Below are 21,950 nucleotides of genomic sequence, written 5' to 3' on the forward strand. Positions count from 1 at the left end.
TCTGCTTTTAGAACTATTGGGTCTTTCCCTAAAAATATTTAGACAGAAGTTTATATGTAAATATAGCTTATGAATTAATGCTTAAGAAATAAACACTATTTGGAGATTATTTGTATGTAAAAAATTAAAAAAGAAAAGAAAAAAACATTGTGATTATGTTGCATAAAGCTTAATTCTGTGAGCATCTATCATTACATTTGTACTCCCTTTTTTAGAAATTTCCTTGTAAAAAAGAATTTTATGAAATTTATTAATAAATAATTGGTTTTATTGATTCATCTATTTTTTGCCTATTTGCCTTTGTTATGTCTGCACAAATCTGTGGCAGAAATTGAGATATAATATGCTGAATTGAGGTGGCTATTAGTTTTGGACTATTTTGTTATGTATCAATATCAAGCTGCAGCCACAAATGAAAACAAAATTTGAGGATGTATAGAGATAAAACCCTGTGATCCCAACGTATTGTTACCCCTTTATAAATCACTGGCAAGGCCACATCTAGAATATGGGATCCAGTTTTGGGCTCCACATTTAAAAAGGACATTCAGAAATTTGAGTCAGTACAAAGGCTAGATTATTACAATGGAAGGAAGGCCACTCATATGATGAGAAGTTGGAAAAGTTGGGCTTATTTAGCTTACAAAAAAAAAAAAAAAAAAAAGACGCCTCAGAGGGGATCTCATTTACATGTACACAACGATGGAGTTAGTGGCAGGCAGACCAGGCAGCTCCCTAGGGCCCCCGCACCCCCAGGCGCCCCCAGCTAGCGGCACATCACGCAGCCGCTATGGGGCCCGTGAGGCAGGGGGGCCGCCTGACACCAACGCCGACTCCCCCGCCGCATTGAACTATACCGGCATCTATGTGGCTGTGCTTATATACTACTAGCTGAAGAGCCCGGCGCTGCCCGGGCATAGTAACTAACTACGGTTAGTTATAACAAATTGTAATGATATCTATATATAAAGCTTTAGTGTGTATAGCCCCACCCCCTCCACATAGCCACATTCACTATAATATCCCTCATCGCCCTTCAGCCAGAGTTACCGTACTACTACCCCTAATATCCCACATCATCCCGTCAGCCAGAGCTACTGGACTACTACCCCTAATATCCCACATCATCCCGTCAGCCAGAGCTACTGGACTACTACCCCTAATATCCCACATCATCCCGTCAGCCAGAGCTACCGGACTACTACCCCTAATATCCCACATCATCCCGTCAGCCAGAGCTACTGGACTACTACCCCTAATATCCCACATTATCCCGTCAGCCAGAGCTACTGGACTACTACCCCTAATATCCCACATCATCCCGTCAGCCAGAGCTACCGGACTACTACCCCTAATATCCCACATCATCCCGTCAGCCAGAGCTACCGGACTACTACCCCTAATATCCCACATCATCCCGTCAAAGCCAGTAAAAGTAGAATAGTGACATTGCACAGATACATGGATCACTAAGATCCCAGGTTTTCTACTGATCAGGCTGATATTCTCACTTATCTGCCACCATAAATATCACAGTCATGCTTTTCACCAAAGTACAGGCACAAACCTTATACATTAGTACAGTAGAGAAACCTTCACACACATTTTCATGCACCGTCAACTTGTAATTTGTCCGGCTGAGTTGCTCATGGATGTACAGCATCTGTATGCAGTATAGTATCATATTTAATGGGTTGTTATGGGAAAAGCATTACGTGTTATATGGGTATATTCAGGTGAATTATGGGGAAAGTAGCACTTTCAAAAAACTCACAGCATCAGAGCACAGTAACACATCAGTAATGCATAAAAGTGTCTGTGAGAAAATATTAAATCCACATGACATTTGATATGTGCACTTTCCTACATTCATGTGTGTCACTTAATGATACCACACGGGAGGGGGGGGGGGGGATTCATTTCTGTCAAGTACTCACTGCTCCTTTCTGGGGGACAGACGATGGCTGGAGCTTATGTTCCTGGGGATGCTAGATTTCTCCCATCATTTCAGTGTCTGCTGAGGTGTTGTCAAGTGGGAAAACTTGCACATAGCAACCAATCACAGCTCAGCTACTTTTAACCAGCTCTGGTGAAATGAGAGACGCTTAGTGATTGGTTGCAAGGAAGACTGTTGGTCATAGCAACCAATCACAGCTTAGCTTCTTTTGAACAGCTCTGGTGAAATGAAAGATGCTTCGTGATTGGTTGGTGATACACACGCACATTGATTTTTATATATATATAGATTATATATAGATGTGGCTAATATACTATGGGCTGTGCCATATACAGTGCTGTGCAAATTAATTGGGATAAAGCATTTTTTAAGTAAAATCGTAAGTTGGTTACCAGTCAGTGATTCAAACCAGTTTTAACTGCTTTGAACAGGCACTCACACCTGTTCAAAGCAGTTAAAACTGGCTTGAATCGCTGACTGGTAACCAACTTACGATTTTAATTAAAAAATGCTTTGTCCCAATTAATTTGCATAGCACTGTACTATGTGGGCTGTGCCATATACCATGGGAGGGTACATTATATTCTATGGGGGGGGCTACATTATATTCTATTCAGGGCTACATTATATTCTATGAGGGGCTGTATTATATTTATTATATTCTGAGAGGTGATTGCATCATACTCTATGAGTGGGCTACATTATACTATACGAGGAGGCTACATTGTATTCTTTGAGGGGCTACATTATATTCTATGGGGGCTGCATTATGATATATGAGGAGGGCTACATTATAATATATAAGGGGCTGCATTATATTCTATGGAGGGGCTGAATTATACTATATGAGGGGGGGCAGCATTATATTCTATGGGGGGGTTACATTATATTCTGTGGAGTGGCTGCATTATACTCTGGGGTGGCTGCATAATGCTCTAAGGGGTGGCTGCATGATACTGTATCGAGGACTATGGGGTATACTTTATACTATATGAAGGACTATGAGGTGCATTATACTATGAGAAGTGAATTGTACTACATGGATGACTGACGGTGTATTATACTATATGGAGCACAATGAGGAGTGTATTATACTATATGGAGGACTGAGTGTATTTTAATATATGGAGGGCTATGAGGAGTGTATTATACTATATGGAGGACTATAGGGGCACATTATAATTTATGGTGGACTATGGGGTATAAACTGTAGATGTGCTGCTGATAACATGATACTGTACGGGAACATATTGATCCATTAGTGATTGTTCTGTCCCCATCATTCTTTCTCAGACGGTGGAAAGAGGCCGGGAAACAAGTGTTGAACGACTTCAATATTGTCAGTCACACTCATTTAGCGGCCTGAACTCAGCGCATGTAAATACATTCAAAATGCTTTTGTGTGATGTGCAATATGTTAGCATTTGGGGCCCCACTTTAAACTTTGCCTAGGGAACCACTTTGCCTAAAACCGGCCCTGCATGTACAAATATGTGTGGTCAGTACAAAGGACTGGTGCATGACTTATTTCTTCCATAGACCATAATAAGTGCCAGGGGACATTCACTACGGGTTGGAGAAAGGCAATTCTGACAGCCAAATAGGAAAGGGTTCTTCGCAGTTAGATCAGCCAATGTGGAATGCTCGACCACAAGATATAGTAATAGCAGACACTAGCACAGCTTTTTAAAAAAGGTTGAAGTTGATGGACCTATGTTTTTGTTCAACCTACTGTATGTATCACCAGGGACTGTAGGTCTCCCTCCAAGGACAGGAAACCACTGAAGTGGGCACAAAGACTCCGCCTTTTAAATCTGTAAGTTTCCTGTCTTTGGGAGCAGATCTGCTCTGTCCTAAGGTGCAGTCATGGGGATGGAAAATTAACTTTATTACTCCAATCAGCCTTAGGCTTTTAGTCATAGATGAGCGGCTTCAGTTACCAATCAGGACATAGTCTTTCCTTGACAAGATCTGATTTCCACTGAGGATAAAAGTAGAGTCTGCCACTGCTTTTTATTTTTTTTATTTTTTTTTTTAATCAAAACACACAGAATACCCATTTAAGAAAGCAACACACAAAATACTGATATGGAATTTAGATTGTGAACCCTGATGGGGACAGTGATGATCAGGTCTATCAAGTGCTGTGGAATTAATGGTACTATATAAGTGAGGAAAATAAATAAAAGTCATCCACACAACTAGACTGTAGGCATGGTCTTGTCTCTGTGCTCTAAGCCACAGAAACCAAGAAGGGACCTGCCCACAGGCTGCCCCAAAGTACATATAGTCTGTCTCTCTCTGTCTCTATAATGAGGGACAATGTTTGCGCTGCAGGTGGCCTGTGGGCAGGTCTTGCCTTGTTTCCTATGGCCTAGAGCACCAAGATAAAACTCTTTCTATAGTCCTGCCCCTGAGTACAGGATTTGTCAGCAACACCGCACTGCACTTGCTCACTGAGCCAGTGCGTGTGTCCTGAGTACAAAAACAGTGCTCAAAGATACCTGTGGAGCAGGGCAGCAGCGGAGACAATGCGTGCTTCAGAGTATCAGGACCGGAAGCACATGACTGCTGGGGGTGTGGCCTAAGCTCCACAGATCTAGGAGCTGCAGGGAAACTCCTAGAAAGGTAACTACAGGACAATGTTACCAAGGGGCATAGACAGAAACCAGATCAAGCTGGGTCAAAGCACGAGATAGCAGGACAGTACCAAAGGGTTAGACAGAATGGATAGTCAGGACGTAGCAATAGATCAGAAAACCAGAACGGGCAATAGACGGTACAATAGGGACAAACTGTAACAGAGTAACAATAGCCAAGCCAGGAGGTCAGAATCAGAAAAGACTATAGTACCAAAACGAGAGACGGAATACAGAGTGAGGGAACAGACCGGGTCATACACAGGAAGCAAACAAGCAACGCAGAATACACGCCCACCAGGGGTCAGACACACCAGAACAACAGTATAGCTGACAGAGAACCCTGGTAAAGAGTGAGTATAAATACCCCTCCCAGATCCAGAAAGAGGCCATGAACACTTAACCCTGTGAGTGCAGGGCAAGAACCCTGTTCAAACCATGACAGGATTAATATGAACAGAAAACTTCTAACACTGATTAAACAAGAACCACAAGACGGATTTCTTCACCCCAGGTATAATTTCAATTAGTACAACAGTGCCAACCTGACAATGCCTGTAGTTTACTGAGCACAATCCTGCTGACAGGTTCGCTTTAAGCCCCACCCAGGAATGTAACAAAAAGATATATATATATATATATATATATATATATATATATATATATATATATATATACACACACACAAGATTTCTACAGATTTTCAAACCCAGTCACTGCTGTGAGGCTTCATCTACCCGCCAAAGGATGGGCCAAAATTTGCAATTATGTCACTTACCTTTCTGTGATACTCCAATGCATCCAGTTCCCCTTGATTATAAGCATTTGATCGTTTGCGTTTCTGTGGGAATATAAAAGATCCGCATACATTTGTTATGATAATGGCGTTCCCAAGCTAAAAAAAAAAAAAAACCACTAATTAGCAGAGGAACAACAGTATGTCTGGGAGTAGTAAACTTTTTCTGCAGCTTTCCTGTGTCAGTGGACAAATTAGTTCTCCAGTCCAAAAGAGTCTTGTAAGCAGAAGTGTGCTTCACTATAACACGTGCAGAAAGTACCAACAAAATACACAACTTCAGAATATCATAATCCTCCTTTATCCTTTTCAACAAAGAAAAAAAAAAAAAACTTAAATTGCCATAGTTTTTTTTTTCTTGTGCTAAAAGTCTACATGTGATGTACCAGATTACATACTAATTTACGCCCTGGTACTTTTATCACAGCACGTGCAGAAGTTACTTCTGAAGCTATCTCTTTGATAACTCACTTCTCGACCCTCTCCAATCCGGTTTCTGCTCTCTACACTCTACTGAAACTGCCCTCACTAAAGTCTCTAATGATCTACTAACAGCTAAATCAAATGGTCATTACTCCATGCTAATTCTCTTGGATCTCTCTGCAGCCTTCGACACTGTGGATCATCAGCTCCTCCTCACCATGCTCAGCTCCAATAGCCTCAAGGACACCGTTCTCTCTTGGTTTTCCTCCTATCTCTCCGACCGCTCCTTTACTGTATCTTTTGCCGGTTCCTCCTCCTCTCACCTTCCCCTTACTGTTGGGGTCCCTCAAGGATCGGTTCTAGGCCCCCTACTCTTCTTCTTGTACACTGCCCCTATTGGCCAAACAATCAGTAGATTTGGATTCCAGTACCATCTCTATGCTGACAACACCCAATTATACGCTTCTTCTCTTGACATCACGCCTGCCTTTCTAGAAAACACCGGCAATTGTCTAAACGCTGTGTCTAACATCATGTCCTCACTATATCTGAAACTGAACTTGTCAAAGACTGAACTCCTTGTGTTTCCTCCCTCTACTAATGTACCTATACCCGACATTACCATTTCTGTGTGTGGCTCCACTATTACTCCCCAGCAACATGCCCGCTGTCTTGGGGTCATACTTGATTCCGAGCTTTCCTTTGCCCCCCACATCCAATCACTGGCTCGCTCTCGTCATCTGCACCTCAAAAACATTTCTAGAATTCGACCTTTTCTTACTTTTGACTCCGCAAAAACTCTTAGGCTGAGTTCACACGTGGCGTTTTTTTCGCGTTTCCGCGGCGGTTTTAACCGTGCGATTTTGCCGCGAAAACGCGAAAAATAAGCATCCCATGCATTCCTATGGGATTCCGCAATGCTGTGCTAATGCTGCGGTTTTTACCGCGGCGGAATCGCTTCGCGGTAAAAACCGCAGCATGCTCATTAATTTGCGGAATCGCGGCGATCCCGCACCCATAGGAATGCATTGTTCTGCTTACATTCCGCATGTGGCTGTGCACACCATGCGGAAAGTAAGCAGAACAATTGCGGATGGTACCCACGATCCGGAGGAGAGGAGACTGTCCTCCGGGCTTTGGGTACCATACCCCTGTAAAAAATAGAATTTAAAAATAAAAAATATTGTTATTCTCACCCTCCGACGTCCCGCGCAGTCTTTCCGCTTCTCTTCACGCTCCCTTTCCCAGTAGTCCTTTGCGAAAATGCCCGCGATGGCGTCCGTTCTCGTGGGATCGTGAAGTCTCGCGGTCATTAGCGCGACGTCATCGCGAATTACCGCGAGACGTCGCGATCCCGCGAGAACTGACGTCATCGCGGGCATTTTCGCAAAGGATTACTGGGAATGGATGCGCAGGACGTCGGAGGGTAAGAATAACAATATTTATTTTTTTTTACAATTTATCTTTTACTACTGATGCTGCATAGGCAGCCTCAGTAGTAAAAAGTTGGTCACACTTGTCAAACACTATGTTTGACGAGTGTGACCAACCTGTCAATCAGTTCTCCAAGCGATGCTACAGATCGCTTGGAGAATGCTAGCATTCTGCAAGCTAATTACGCTTGCAAAATGCTAGTTTTTCCGCGGGAAAATCGCGGGAATTTAAAATGCGATTTTCCCGCGGACTGGAATTCCAGAATTCTCGCGGTAATTTCCGCGAGAGTTCCGGTACGTGTGCACTTAGCCTTACTGTTTCTCTTATTCATTCTCGTCTTGACTATTGTAACTCTCTTCTAATCAGTCTCCCTCTTACCAAACTCTCCCCTCTCCAATCTGTCTTGAATGCTGCTGGCAGGATCATATTCCTCACCAATCGTTACACAGATGCCTCTACCTTGTGCCAGTCATTACACTGGCTACCCATCCACTCCAGAATTCAGCATAAACTTATTACCCTCACCCACAAAGCCCTCCATAGCTCAGCACCACCCTACATCTCCTCCCTTGTTTCATATACCACCCTACCCGCACCCTCCGTTCTGCTAATAACCTGAGGTTAGCATACTCAATATGCAGAACCTCCCAATCCCGTCTCCAAGACTTTACACGTGCTGCGCCAATTCTTTGGAATGCACTTCCCAGGTCAATATGATTAGTCCCCAAACCCTACAATTTTTAGCATGCCCTGAAAACGCATTTATTCAGACTGGCCTACCAGCTCAACACATTAACCTAACTATCCCTGTGTGGCACAGTCAAAAAATTTACCATAACCAGGTTCCCCGCATCATGTTCCCACATGCTTTATGCATCCATTAGCCCTCTGTGTCTGTACTGTTACACACTTAACATTATGGCTGGTCCATACAATCAGGGCAACTGTTACCACCCACCTTTCGTGTCTACCTCTTTCCTCATAGATTGTAAGCTTGCGAGCAGGGCCCTCATTCCTCTTGGTATTTGTTATGATCTATGTGATTATTGTTATGCTGTAATGTCTATGGTTGTACAAGTCCCCTCTGAAATGTGAAGTGCTGCGGAATATGTCGGCGCTATAAAAATAAAATGTATTATTATAAGCTACCTTACAGAGTCATGGTTAACAAATCACAAAGGCAGAAAGAAAAAATAAATTGAAATACTTTGTGTTATCCACTTTCTCCAACAGATGGCAGTGGTGTCACAGAATGGGCTATGTATGGTGACAGTCATGTATATGGGAGAACAAGGAGGGATATATAACAAAAGTTTTTCTTATACATATTATGTGTAGGAGCAGATTTAGGTTCTTTCTATTCATGACAATTAAAAATTACATATAATTGCTAGATCCATTAAGAGTATGTTCACATGTTGAGTACCGTATTTGTTGCGGATTTTGTTGGAAGACATTTCTGCACCTGTCCCTACTCAGATGAATAGAACTGATTTTCCGTCACGTGTTTTTACAATAGAATCTATATTGCAGAAATTGACCCTTAAGCCACTTTCAAACAATGTATTCCAGATGCAAATTTTCCACAAAAAGAAAGATGCAAAAATGCTGCAATTTAGGAAAATCGCAGCAAAACAAAAAACACTGGAATGCATCATGTGAACACGGCCTTAGGTTATGGACGCACGTAGCACTTATGTTGTATTTTATATAGCTGGTAAAGCACAGCGGGGAACTTGTGCAGTTTTTTATGCATTTTTGGCACTTTTTTTTACCTACCAAACCTCATTTATCGCTATAGAGAAATGCTGCCGTAAAACATGTCAAGTGTAAAAAAAAAAAAAAAAAAAAAAAAAAAAACTTGCAAAGAAAACGTGCACGTGACTACATTTTTGGAAGTCATATTGATTTTGCAATTACTTTAAATTCTTAAAATAATTAATAAAAAAAAAAAAAAAAACATAAAAATATAACATGTAAATAAGCTCTAAAGCCATGTTCACCTAACTGAAATTGCGCCTTGTTTAAAGGTGATTTTTTTTTTTTTTTTTTAAATCACAGTAATGGCAGGAGACCGTAGATTCTCTCATCTGAGAGAATTGGGCCGATTAGGATAATCACACTTAGTGTTGTGCATTCCGATACTGCAAATACCGGGTATCGGACGATATTCGCTGTATCGGAATTCCGATACCGAGTACCGATATTTTTTCAATACCGGATATCAGAATCGAAAGTTCCCATAATGCAAAGAGCCACTGCTGTGGCTCCGATTGGCTGCCGAAATGACGTCATCATGATGCGCGGTCTGTGCGCATCATGATGCGCCGTCAGTTCGGGCCTTCCGGGGGGGGGGTTTATGCCGACTGCCCGGGGTTCTGTGCCGACTGCCGGGGGTCTGTGCGGACTGCCGGGGGTCTGTGCGGACTGCCGGGGGTCTGTGCGGACTGCCGGGGGTCTGTGCGGACTGCTGGGGGTCTGTGCGGACTGCCGGGGGTCTGTGCGGACTGCCGGGGGTCTGTGCGGACTGCCGGGGGTCTGTGCGGACTGCCGGGGGTCTGTGCGGACTGCCGGGGGTCTGTACCAGCCTCCCGGGGGTCTGTGCGGACTGCCGGGGGTCTGTACCAGCCTCCCGGGGGTCTGTGCGGACTGCCGGGGGTCTGTACCAGCCTCCCGGGGGTCTGTACCAGCCTCCCGGGGGTCTGTACCAGCCTCCCGGGGGTCTGTACCAGCCTCCCGGGGGTCTGTACCAGCCTCCCGGGGGTCTGTGCCGACTGCCCAGGGATCTGTACCGGCCTTCCAGGGGGCTGTGCCGGCCTGCCGGTGGTCTGTACAGACTGTCCGGGGGTCTGAGCGGCCTGCCGGGGGTCTGTGCTGACTGTCCGGGGGTCTGTGCAGGCTGCGGGGGTCTGTGCAGGCATCGTCCGATGGGACTACAAGTCCCATCGGGCAATGCCTGCTACCATGACGGTGATTGACACATTAGCCAATGATGGGACAGTAGTAGTCCCATCATCCGGCCTATGTGTTGAATGTAAAAAAAAAAAAAAAAAATACATACTACATGCTACATACATGCAACATACATACTGCATATATACTACATGCATGCAACATGCATACTACATATATACCACATATATACTGCATGCATGCAACATGCATACTACATATATACCACATATACCGGGGGTCTGTGCCGACTGCCCGGGGGGCTGTGCCGGCCTGCCGGGGGGCTGTGCCGGCCTCGTCCGATGGGACTACAAGTCCCATCGGGCGATGCCTGCTACCATGACGGTGATTGACACATTAGCCAATGATGGGACAGTAGTAGTCCCATCATCCGGCCTATGTGTTGAATGTAAGAAAAAAAAAAAATACATGCTACATACATGCTACATACACTCACTGGCCACTTTATTAGGTACACCATGCTAGTAACGGGTTGGACCCCCTTTTGCCTTCAGAACTGCCTCAATTCTTCGTGGCAGAGATTCAACAAGGTGCTGGAAGCATTCCTCAGAGATTTTGGACCATATTGACATGATGGCATCACACAGTTGGCGCAGATTTGTCGGCTGCACATCCCTGATGCGAATCTCCCGTTCCACCACATCCCAAAGATGCTCTATTGGATTGAGATCTGGTGACTGAGGAGGCCATTTGAGTACAGTGAACTCATTGTCATGTTCAAGAAACCAATCTGAGATGATTCGAGCTTTATGACATGGCGCATTATCCTGCTGAAAGTAGCCATCAGATGTTGGGTACATTGTGGTCATAAAGGGATGGACATGGTCAGCAACAATACTCAGGTAGGCTGTGGCGTTGCAACGATGCTCAATTGGTACCAAGGGGCCCAAAGAGTGCCAAGAAAAAATTCCCCACACCATGACACCACCACCACCAGCCTGAACCGTTGATACAAGGCTGGATGGATCCATGCTTTCATGTTGTTTACGCCAAATTCTGACCCTACCATCCGAATGTCGCAGCAGAAATCGAGACTCATCAGACCAGGCAACGTTTTTCCAATCTTCTACTGTCCAATTTCGATGAGCTTGTGCAAATTGTAGCCTCAGTTTCCTGTTCTTAGCTGAGAGGAGTGGTACCCAGTGTGGTCTTCTGCTGCTGTAGCCCATCTGCCTCAAAGTTCGACGCACTGTGCGTTCAGAGATGCTCTTCTGCCTACCTTGGTTGTAACGGGTGGCAATTTGAGTCACTGTTGCCTTTCTATCAGCTCGAACCAGTATGCCCATTCTCCTCTGACCTCTGGCATCAACAAGGCATTTCCGGCCACAGAACTGCCGCTCACTGGATTTTTTTTCTTTTTCGGACCATTCTCTGTAAACCCTAGAGATGGTTGTGCGTGAAAATCCCAGTAGATCAGCAGTTTCTGAAATACTCAGACCAGCCCTTCTGGCACCAACAATCATGCCACGTTCAAAGGCACTCAAATCACCTTTCTTCCCCATACTGATGCTCGGTTTGAACTGCAGGAGATTGTCTTGACCATGTCTACATGCCTAAATGCACTGAGTTGCCGCCATGTGATTGGCTGATTAGAAATTAAGTCTTAACACACAGTTGGACAGGTGTACCTAATAAAGTGGCCAGTGAGTGTATATACTACATGCATGCAACATACATACTGCATATATACCACATATATACTACATACATGCAACATATATACTACATGCATGCAACATGCATACTACATATATACCACATATACCGGGGGGCTGCGGGGGGCTGTGCCGACTGTCCGGGGGTCTGTACCGGCCTGCCGGGGGGCTGTGCCGGCCTGCCGGGGGTCTGTACCGACTGTCCGGGGGTCTGAGCAAACTGCCGGGGGTCTGTACCGGTCTGCCGGGGGGCTGTGCTGGCCTGCCGGGGGGCTGTACCGACTGTCCGGGGGGCTGTGCAGGCTGCGGGGGTCTGTACCGACCTGCCGGGGGGCTGTGCCGGCCTGCCGGTGGTCTGTACCGACTGTCCGGGGGTCTGAGCAAACTGCCGGGGGTCTGTACCGGCCTGCCGGGGGGCTGTGCCGACTGTGCGGGGGTCTGTGCCGGCCTGCCAGTGGTCTATACCGACTGTCCGGGGGTCTGAGCAGGCTGCGGGGGTCTGTGCAGGATCGTCCGATGGGACTACAAGTCCCATCGGGCGATGCCTGCTACCATGACGGTGATTGACACATTAGCCAATGATGGGACAGTAGTAGTCCCATCATCCGGCCTATGTGTTGAACGTAAAAAAAAAGAAAGAAAAATACATACTACATGCTACATACATACTACATACATACTACATGCAACATACATACTACATATATACCACATATATACTACATGCATGCAACATACATACGGTATATACTACATGCAACATACATACTACATACATACTGCATGCATGCAACATACCTACTACATATATACTGCATGCAACATACATACCTACTACATATATACCACATGCATACAACATATATACTACATGCATGCAACATACATATATAATACATATAGAGTACTACATGCAACATACATACTACATATATACCACATGCATGCAACATGCATACTACATATATACTACATGCATGCAACATACATACATACTACATATATACCACATGCAACATACATATATACTACATACAATACATTCATACAATACATACATATAGACATACAGTACATATAACAGAGTACATACTCACCATCACTTGTCACTTTGATCCCCGAAGCCATTGTCATCTATGGAATATTAAAACAAAGCACCAATATACTCACCCCTGATCCGCATAAGTCCACGGGTGTCCCACGACGATCTTGCGTGGAGAACAGCAGCATCAGCTGATGCTACCGTTCTCTACGGGCTCCAGGAAACCAGTGTCGGGAGGTAGGTATCCTTCCGCCCTGTATTCCTCCGCCACTGTAAAGAAAAAAAAAAAAGTCCCTAGTCTCACTTTATGGCAAAAGCTGCGTGGGAAATTTCTCACACAGCAATGCCATAAAATGAGACTAGGGACTTTTTTTTTTTTTTTTTCTTCTTTACAGTGGCGGAGGAACACAGGGCGGAAGGATACCTACCTCCCGACACTGGTTTCCTGGAGCTCGTGGAGAACGGTAGCATCATCTGATACTGCTGTTCTCCACGCAAGATCGTCGTGGGACACCTGTGGATTTCTGCGGATCAGGGTGAGTATATTGGTGCTTTGTTATTTTAATATTTATTCCACAGATGACAAAGGCTTCGGGGATCAAAGTGACAAGTGATGGTGAGTATGTACTCTATGTTATATGTACTGTATGTCTATATGTATGTATTGTATGAATGTATTGTATGTAGTATATATGTATGTTGCATGCATGTAGTATATATGTAGTATGCATGTGGTATATATGTAGTATGTATGTGGCATGCATGTAGTATATATGTATGTTGCATGCATGTAGTATATATGTAGTATGCATGTTGCATGCATGTGGTATATATGTAGTATGTATGTAGTATGTATGTTGCATGTAGTATATATGTATTATATATATGTTGCATGCATGTAGTATATATGTGGTATATATGTAGTATATATGTATGTTGCATGCATGCAGTATATGTGGTATATATATAGTATGCATGTGGTATATATGTAGTATGTATGTTGCATGCATGTAGTATATATGTAGTATGCATGTAGTATATATGTGGTATGCATGTTGCATGCATGTAGTATATGTATGTTGCATGCATGTGGTATATATGTAGTAAGCATGTAGTATTTATGTGGTATATATGTAGTTTGAACGTTGCATGCATGTGGTATATATGTAGTATGTATGTTGCATGCACGTAGTATATATGTAGTATGTATTTTGCATGTAGTATATATGTAGCATATATGTATGTTGCATGCATGAAGTATATATGTGGTATATATGTAGTATGCATGTTGCATGCATGTGGTATATATGTAGTATGTATGTTGCATGCATGTAGTATGTATTTTTTTTTTTTTTTTTTTACATTCAACACATAGGCCGGATGACGGGACTACTACTGTCCCATCATTGGCTAATGTGTCAATCACCGTCATGGTAGCAGGCATCGGTACAGACCACCGGCAGGCCGGCACAGCCCCCCGGGCAGTCGGCACAGACCCCCGGTATATGTGGTATATATGTAGTTTGCATATTGCATGCATGTAGTATATATGTGGTATATATGTAGTATGCATGTTGCATGCATGTAGTATATATGTGGTACATATGTAGTATGCATGTTGCATGCATGTAGTATATATGTGGTATATATGTAGTATGCATGTGGTATATATGCAGTATGTATTTTGCATGCATGTAGTATATATGTTGCATGTATGTAGTATGTATGTAGCATGTAGTATGTATTTTTTTTTTTCTTACATTCAACACATAGGCCGGATGATGGGACTACTACTGTCCCATCATTGGCTAATGTGTCAATCACCGTCATGGTAGCAGGCATCGCCCGATGGGACTTGTAGTCCCATCGGACGATGCCTGCACAGACCCCCGGACAGGCCGGCACAGACCCCCGGACAGGCCGGCACAGACCCCCGGACAGGCCGGCACAGACCCCCGGCAGGCCGGTACAGACCCCCGCAGCCTGCACAGACCACCGGCAGGCCGGCACAGACCCCCGCAGCCTGCACAGACCACCGGCAGGCCGGCACAGACCACCGGCAGTCCGCTCAGACCCCCGGACAGTCGGTACAGACCACCGGACAGTCGGTGCAGGCCTGCACAGCCCCCCGCCAGGCCTGTATAGACCCCCGCCGCCTGCACTGACCCTCTGACAGTCGGTACAGACCACCAGCAGGCCGGCACATCCCCCCGGACAGTCAGCACATCCCCCCGGACAGTCGGCACAGACCCCCGATATATGTGGTATATATGTAGTATGCATGTTGCATGCATGTAGTATATATGTGGTATATATGCAGTATGCATGTTGCATGCATGTAGTATATATGCAGTATGCATGTTGCATGCATGTAGTATATATGCAGTATGCATGTTGCATGCATGTAGTATATATGCAGTATGCATGTTGCATGCATGTAGTATATATGCAGTATGTATTTAGTATGCATGTAGTATATATATGCAGTATGTATGTATGTTGCATGCATGTAGTATATATGCAGTATGTATGTATGTTGCATGCATGTAGTATATATGTTGCATGTATGTAGTATGTATGTAGCATGTATGTAGTATGCATTTTTTTTTCTTACATTCAACACATAGGCCGGATGATGGGACTACTACTGTCCCATCATTGGCTAATGTGTCAATCACCGTCATGGTAGCAGGCATCGCCCGATGGGACTTGTAGTCCCATCGGACGATGCCTGCACAGACCCCCGCAGCCTGCACAGACCCCCGGACAGTCGGCACAGCTCCCCGGCATGCCAGCACAGCCCCCCGGCAGACCAGTACAGACCCCCAGACAGTCGGCACAGACCACCGGAGCCTGCACAGACCCCCGGCAGGCCGGTACAGACCCCCGGCAGGCCGGTACAGACAACCGGCTGGCCGGCACAACCCCCCGGCAGGCCGCTGAGACCCCCGGACAGTCGGTACAGACCCCCGCAGCCTGCACAGACCCCCGGCAGGCCGGTACAGACCCCCGGCAGGCCGCTCAGACAACCGGCAGGCCGGCACAGCCCCCCGGCAGGCCGCTGAGACCCCCGGACAGTCGGCATAGACCACCGGCAGGCCGGCACAGCCCCCCGGCAGGCCGGTACAGACCCCCGGACAGTCGGCACAGCCCCCTGGTATATGTGGTATATATGTTGCATGCATGTAGTATATATGTGGTATATATGCAGTATGCATGTATGTAGCATGTATTTTTTTTTTTTTTGTACATTCAACACATTAGCCGGATGATGGGACTAGTACTGTCCCATCATTGGCTAATGTGTCAATCACCGTCATGGTAGCAGGCATCGCCCGTGGTTTGTAGTCCCATCGGACGATCCTGCACAGACCCCCGGGCAGTCCGCCGCAGACCCCCGGGCAGTCCGCCGCAGACCGCCCCCCCGAGAGGCTGTACAAGGACAGAAAAGGGTTTTTCTTATTCCGATACCGGAAGTCCCATAGACTTGAATGGGCCGATACCATCCGATCCGATATTTTAGGGTATCGGATGGTATCGCTCAACACTAATCACACTGATTAAATTCTGATCAGAGTGCGATTCGATTCTTTCGGATGAGAAGCTGGAGATTTTTTGTTCCCTCTCTCGTCTCCATTCTGTCAGTCGGTGGAAATCAGACTGCACTCAGATGTCATCAAGCTCGGGCATACAGAGATATATTTTTTCCTTGGACAGTCTCGGCCCATAGACTAACATTGCCCTAAATGGAACGATCTTATGGCAATTTTGGAATATCGGGAAGAAAAAAACCCACAGCACAACCTTCTCTTGTGAACATGGTCTAAGGGTATGTGCACACGCTGCGGATTCACCTGTGGATTTTTCTGCGTGAATTTGCAGGTAAAACCGCAGGTAAAGTGACCTGCAGTTTATCTGCGGATATGCCTGCAGTTATCCCCTGCGGATTGACACCTGGACAATGGAACAGGTGGCAAACCGCTGTGGAATCCGCAGAAAGAATTGACATGCTGCGGATTTAAAACCGCAGCAAATCCACGCAGAAAAAAACTGCAGCATGTGCACTGTGGTTTTGAAAACACATTGGCTAACATTGCACTGTACACTGTCTGCGGATCCGCAGCGTGTGCAGAGTGAATTAATCAGAATTCAGCTCTGAACTTTTATCAGTTTAGATTTTAGAGCAATTGGTTACAGAGCGAGGATGGAACGTGAAGCCACCAAATGGTGCTTTAGTCTCCGTACAGCCTTAGGCCTCAGACATTCACGACATGAGTCACGTATGTGTAACAGTCATGATTTTCATTGATAGAATCCATTATAATTTATGGAGCTGTTCACATGTTCGTGGTTTTTATGGACAGTGTGTCCGCAAAAGAATCATGGAGACCTGTACGTTATTTTATGATGGATCATCACAGTGCCATAATTAACATTGTAAATTATTTAGTGATACAAGAAAATCGCTAAAGAAATACTGATGGTATATGCCGACACAAGGACCAAAAACTGATGAGTCAGACATCTTTTTTGCGTAGGAGAAAAGTCACTGATGTATGAATGAGGCCTTAGTTTTAGTAAAAACGTTGCTTGGTGCCAGCGCTTAGCCCAGTAAAAAAGGTAATCAGATGGTATACATGCAGAAATCCTTTCCTTGTTTCTAGGGGCAATGAACTGTCCCCAGCTGATGTCTTGTTAACGGAAAAAGTAGATTTTTTTACTATGTGGTTGGCTACACCCCTTCGCCAAGCCACATCCACTGGTCGGAAAGGTAAAGTTCAGAAAAGAAGTTGGTCACAGAGAAGTTAGGCTATGTGTACACTAGGGTGACCGGATCTCATATGGGGGGGGGAAAAAAATGTCAGAATCTTGTTCGTCTGGACCCCACAAAACGATTCCCCTTTCCAGATATTGAGAGAGCCAAAATTTGAGCTCGATCAAACGACGTTAACCCGTGCCGCTCGTCGCTCAAAGTTTGAAAAAATCCAAATTGAGGTATTTTAAGATTTCGGTATTTTGCATAGTCTGTTAGACTATAAAGAATGTGACAACACGGGTTAACGTCGTTTGATCGAGCTCAAATTTTGGCTCTCTCAATATCTGGAAAGGGGAATCGTTTTGTGGGGTCCAGACGGACAAATTCCGACATCGATTTTTTTGCGGTCACCCTAGTGCACACGCTGCGGTTTTCCCTGTGGTTTATCGCCTCTACAGTGGAGGAGATGGTAAACCGCAGCAGAATCCACAGAAAAGTAGTGACATGTCATTTCTTTTTGTGTTTTCAAAACCGCAGCTTTTCCGCAGTTAAAAATCCGCAGCATGTGCACAGCAGATTGTAAATCCCATAGATTTACATGCTACTGTACACTGTCTGCAGAACTGCTGCGGATCCGCAGCAAAAACCGCAGCGTGTGCACACAGCCTTAATGAGATTTTCCGCTTTAGGGCTCATAATCACTTGCGATTCTTATGCGAGTCTATCGCATGAAAACCCGGCACTGGGACCGGAGCATGCGACTACATGTATTTCTATGCCGCCGCACGCTCCGGTCCGAGTGCGAGAGACTCACACGAGAACTGCAAGTGATTATGAGCCCTTAGTCCGAGTTACACTGATGTATTTGACGGTCAGGTGACGTACAGCAATAGCAGACTGACCGCAGGTCTCCCGATCCAACCTTACAGTCAAAGACATATGAGGCTGAGTTCAGGTCAGGCATACTCTGCCAGCCCGAGCATTGTGGATCATATACAGACTGTGAAATACGCTCGTGCAAAACTGGCCTTAGGACACATTCAGTCCAAGCAAGGACCCTTAATGAACGGACTGGCAGAGGGGGTCCCAACCGGAGCATGACAGCTTTATGTACTTTGATGATGCTGTCACACTCATGTGGGGAGACCCGCGGCCGATCTCTGCATTGTGGTCCGAGATCGAACCAAGATTCAAGGACTAGTGATGAGCGAGTATACTCGTTGCTCGGGTGGTCTCTCAGTATTTTGGCGTGCTCGGAGATTTAGTTTTCGTCGTCTCATCTGCATGATTAGCTACTTGTAGACAGGCGGAATACATGAGGGAATTCCCTAACAAACAGGCATTCCACACATGTATTCAGGCTGTCTACTAATCGCAAATCATGCAGATGAGACTATGAAAACTAAATCTCCGAGCACACCCAAATACTCAGAGTATACTCGCTTATCATTATCAAGGATGTCTGCATAAGCCCTCAGGGGTAAAGTAAAGGGGAATATCCACGCTTATGATACTGATGAGCGATCCTTTAAAAAAAAAAAAAAAAAAAAAAAAAGAACGGCTCATTAATGTCAGATTGATTAGGGTCCAACACACAACAGATCCAATGATCCAAGCACTCAAACCAGAAAACTGATGTTAACAGTGGACGAGGTGGACCAGCACAGCTCTGTACACAGTGATAGGAACTGAAGGAGTTAAATTGAGTTCTGTCTATGTTGTATTTTCTTGTTTAGACTCATCTTACCTGTTCCCTTGAGAACTAAAACCAGATAACAGATGAATTCCTGTTTTTCAGCCTACCTGGCTTCCTCTGTCTTGTTGAAACCAGTTGTGAAATTGTTTTATACTACGCATGTCTGTAAATGTTTAACTTCTTTGCTATAAAGAATGGAAACCTAACTGATAAGCCAGAGGCGTCTCAGCAGGCTTCCCGAGTTGTACAATACAGCGTAAGTCTGTGTTATTCTTCTCGACGGAGCAATCAATTAGAGACATATGGTGTCTCACACCCAAGAACATCGGTCCTTCAGGTGAAAGAGGTACTCTGAGGGATCCCGACAACAGTAATGACTGTTGACTAGAGCGACGGCTCAGCTTCTATTCTTTTTAATAGGATTTGAGCAGCAAGTCTCGTCACAGCCACTACACAGGTTACGGTTGTGCTGTTCCATCTCTTTCACCGGTTACATCTGGCCACTGACAACAACAGCTGATAGGTTGGTGTGCCTGGTGTCATACCCCCACAGATCTGATAAAATCATAAGCCTAGACTACCCCATCAACAAATAGAGCAAACGTGAGTCTCTGCAACATTATGCTATTTACGTAATTTTTCTGAAGTGTTTATACAGTGTGTGAAGACCCCACTTTTTTTTGGAAAGAAAGCCAACTTCTCCATAGGAGATCATGATGTTTTAGTGCATGCAAGTCTCTCGCACTTGAAGTCTATGAGGGAAAGTTGTTGGACTTTATAGAAATGTCACAATTAGAACGTGACCACATTAATAATCATATTGTACCACACGTTGTCAAGCCCCAGCCTAATGCAATCACACCCATCCAATAATCAGGAGTCTCCAGTAACAGACTCCATCACACGGATTATAAGGTCACGCTCAGGATTTGGTCAGTATTTTACCTCAGTAATTGTAAGTCAAAACCAGGAGTGGGTGATAAATCCAGAGGTGGTGACGTGTTTCTATTAGACTTTTTCTCTGATTGTTCCTCTCCTGGTTTTGGCTTACACATACTGAGGTAAAATACTGACCAAATACTGACTGTGTGCACGTGAGGTAAGTGTTTGCTGGACTACACATAGGTGATGTCGCCAGTGTTCCCCAGCAGTAAGTGATCAGTGACAGTACCTTCCTGACACCTGGGCCCTGGTTGGGGGCGCTGTTTGCTCCACTTTCTGAGACACAGGATTCTGGGTGAGGTTTCAGAGTGATGTGAGGTTTATGGAGCCGGAAGAGATCATCTCGTACCCTGTAAGACGATTTTGAGTCGGGTGCCTTGTTTACAGACGTAACGCTCAGGTCTCCTCTGACCTGGTACCACTCGTTCACAAGCGCTAACGTGTCCAGCAGCCAGCCTGAGGCGCTGTCCGCCACCACCGCCATGTTCGTTAGTAACAACGCCACTAGGTGGCTACTTCCTTCATGGAACGATGCCCGCTCACTACTACAATAGGGTTACTGACACCACACGTCTCACTAAGCTAAGCTGGGCTTCACACACAACTAGAAATATTTTATGGGAGGTCTCAAGAAAAATCAGAAAGGAGCACAGCAAAATCCGACTCACTAAAACAAAGGATTTTAAAAAATGGTCCAATGACACAAAAAGGAGCAAAACCAAACAGGGAAAGAGGAACTGTCCAATGTATCACAGACACATCCTTCCAATGGAGGGCCAGCAAAATAGTGGGGACCTAGTGACACGAAATTATCAGCATTCCCCCAGTGTGTGAAGGACACCTCAATCCGCAGCTCAGACAGGTAATGCCTCTCTACACCGCTACATAGGGCGAGCTTGTTTTACCACATCAGACAACCCATCGCCTTTCCACAGAGCACCCTAACCCTAATGAGGAGTAGTGCCCATCTGCCAAGTCCTAAATAATGCTGCCAAGTCTTCGTTTACACTGCTGACCACTGATCCACCATCTGCCACTAGCCTGTATGGCAGAGACGGATGCTGACCACTGATCCACCAGCTCTCACCAGTCTGTATGGCAGATCAGGGCACCCGGAATCACCGCACACCCACATATCTATCTACACAGAACAAAGCCAGGTTCCTCCCGCCACTCATCCGGGCACTTTCCACTGCAGTGACAGACAATTCATCAGCCTGTGCTGGCGGCTTCTTACAGCGGCTCCTCCTCAGTGCTGTCTCCCACCAGCGCAGCACATGTCTGACAACTGCAGGAAGTGACGTCTCCTGGCTCCGGCCCTCAGTGCACAGTGACGGGGCAGACCTCTCCACCCTGTGTGATGATCACTCCAGCCTGATGTCCCACCTCATTAACTCCCTCTTATCCAGAGGTTCAGATGCCAATGCATATAGCGAGGGAACACACGTTACTGCAGTGCTCATGGGGCAGTGTTCCCATAACTTGCCCAGATGCAAATATCACAAGGCTAGTTTCACATTAGCGTTTACAGCCGCCACTAAGGCCTGTTTCACACTTCTGTCACCATCAGTCAAAATCCGCCGTTTTGCAAAAAAAAACGGATCCACCATTTTTGCTTGGCGGATCCGTTTTTTCCC

General features: G+C 45.4%; 1 protein-coding gene across 6 annotated transcripts in view; it reads right to left on the reverse strand.

The window, feature by feature from the left end:
* METTL4 (methyltransferase 4, N6-adenosine) overlaps positions 1-21,686 on the reverse strand; it is a 232,261-nt gene extending 210,575 nt beyond the window's left edge. For 4 of the 6 annotated variants that reach the window (XM_073550878.1, XM_073550882.1, XM_073550883.1 and 1 more), the window contains exons 1-2: positions 20,543-21,684; positions 5,375-5,437 (exon numbers count right to left, since the gene is read on the reverse strand). In XM_073550878.1, coding sequence (XP_073406979.1) covers positions 5,375-5,437; positions 20,543-20,797 — 318 coding nt within the window. In that variant the 5' untranslated portion in view covers positions 20,798-21,684. Of the gene's footprint in view, positions 1-5,374; positions 5,438-20,542 lie in introns of all 6 variants that reach the window. The other 2 variants (XM_073550881.1, XM_073550879.1) reach the window with 2 other exon arrangements.
* Positions 21,687-21,950: the final 264 nt, after the last annotated feature.

This window comes from Dendrobates tinctorius, unplaced genomic scaffold (assembly GCF_039654945.1).
Source record: "Dendrobates tinctorius isolate UK_male_01 unplaced genomic scaffold, ASM3965494v1 ptg000171l, whole genome shotgun sequence".
In the NCBI taxonomy this organism is placed as follows: Eukaryota; Metazoa; Chordata; class Amphibia; order Anura; family Dendrobatidae; genus Dendrobates; species Dendrobates tinctorius.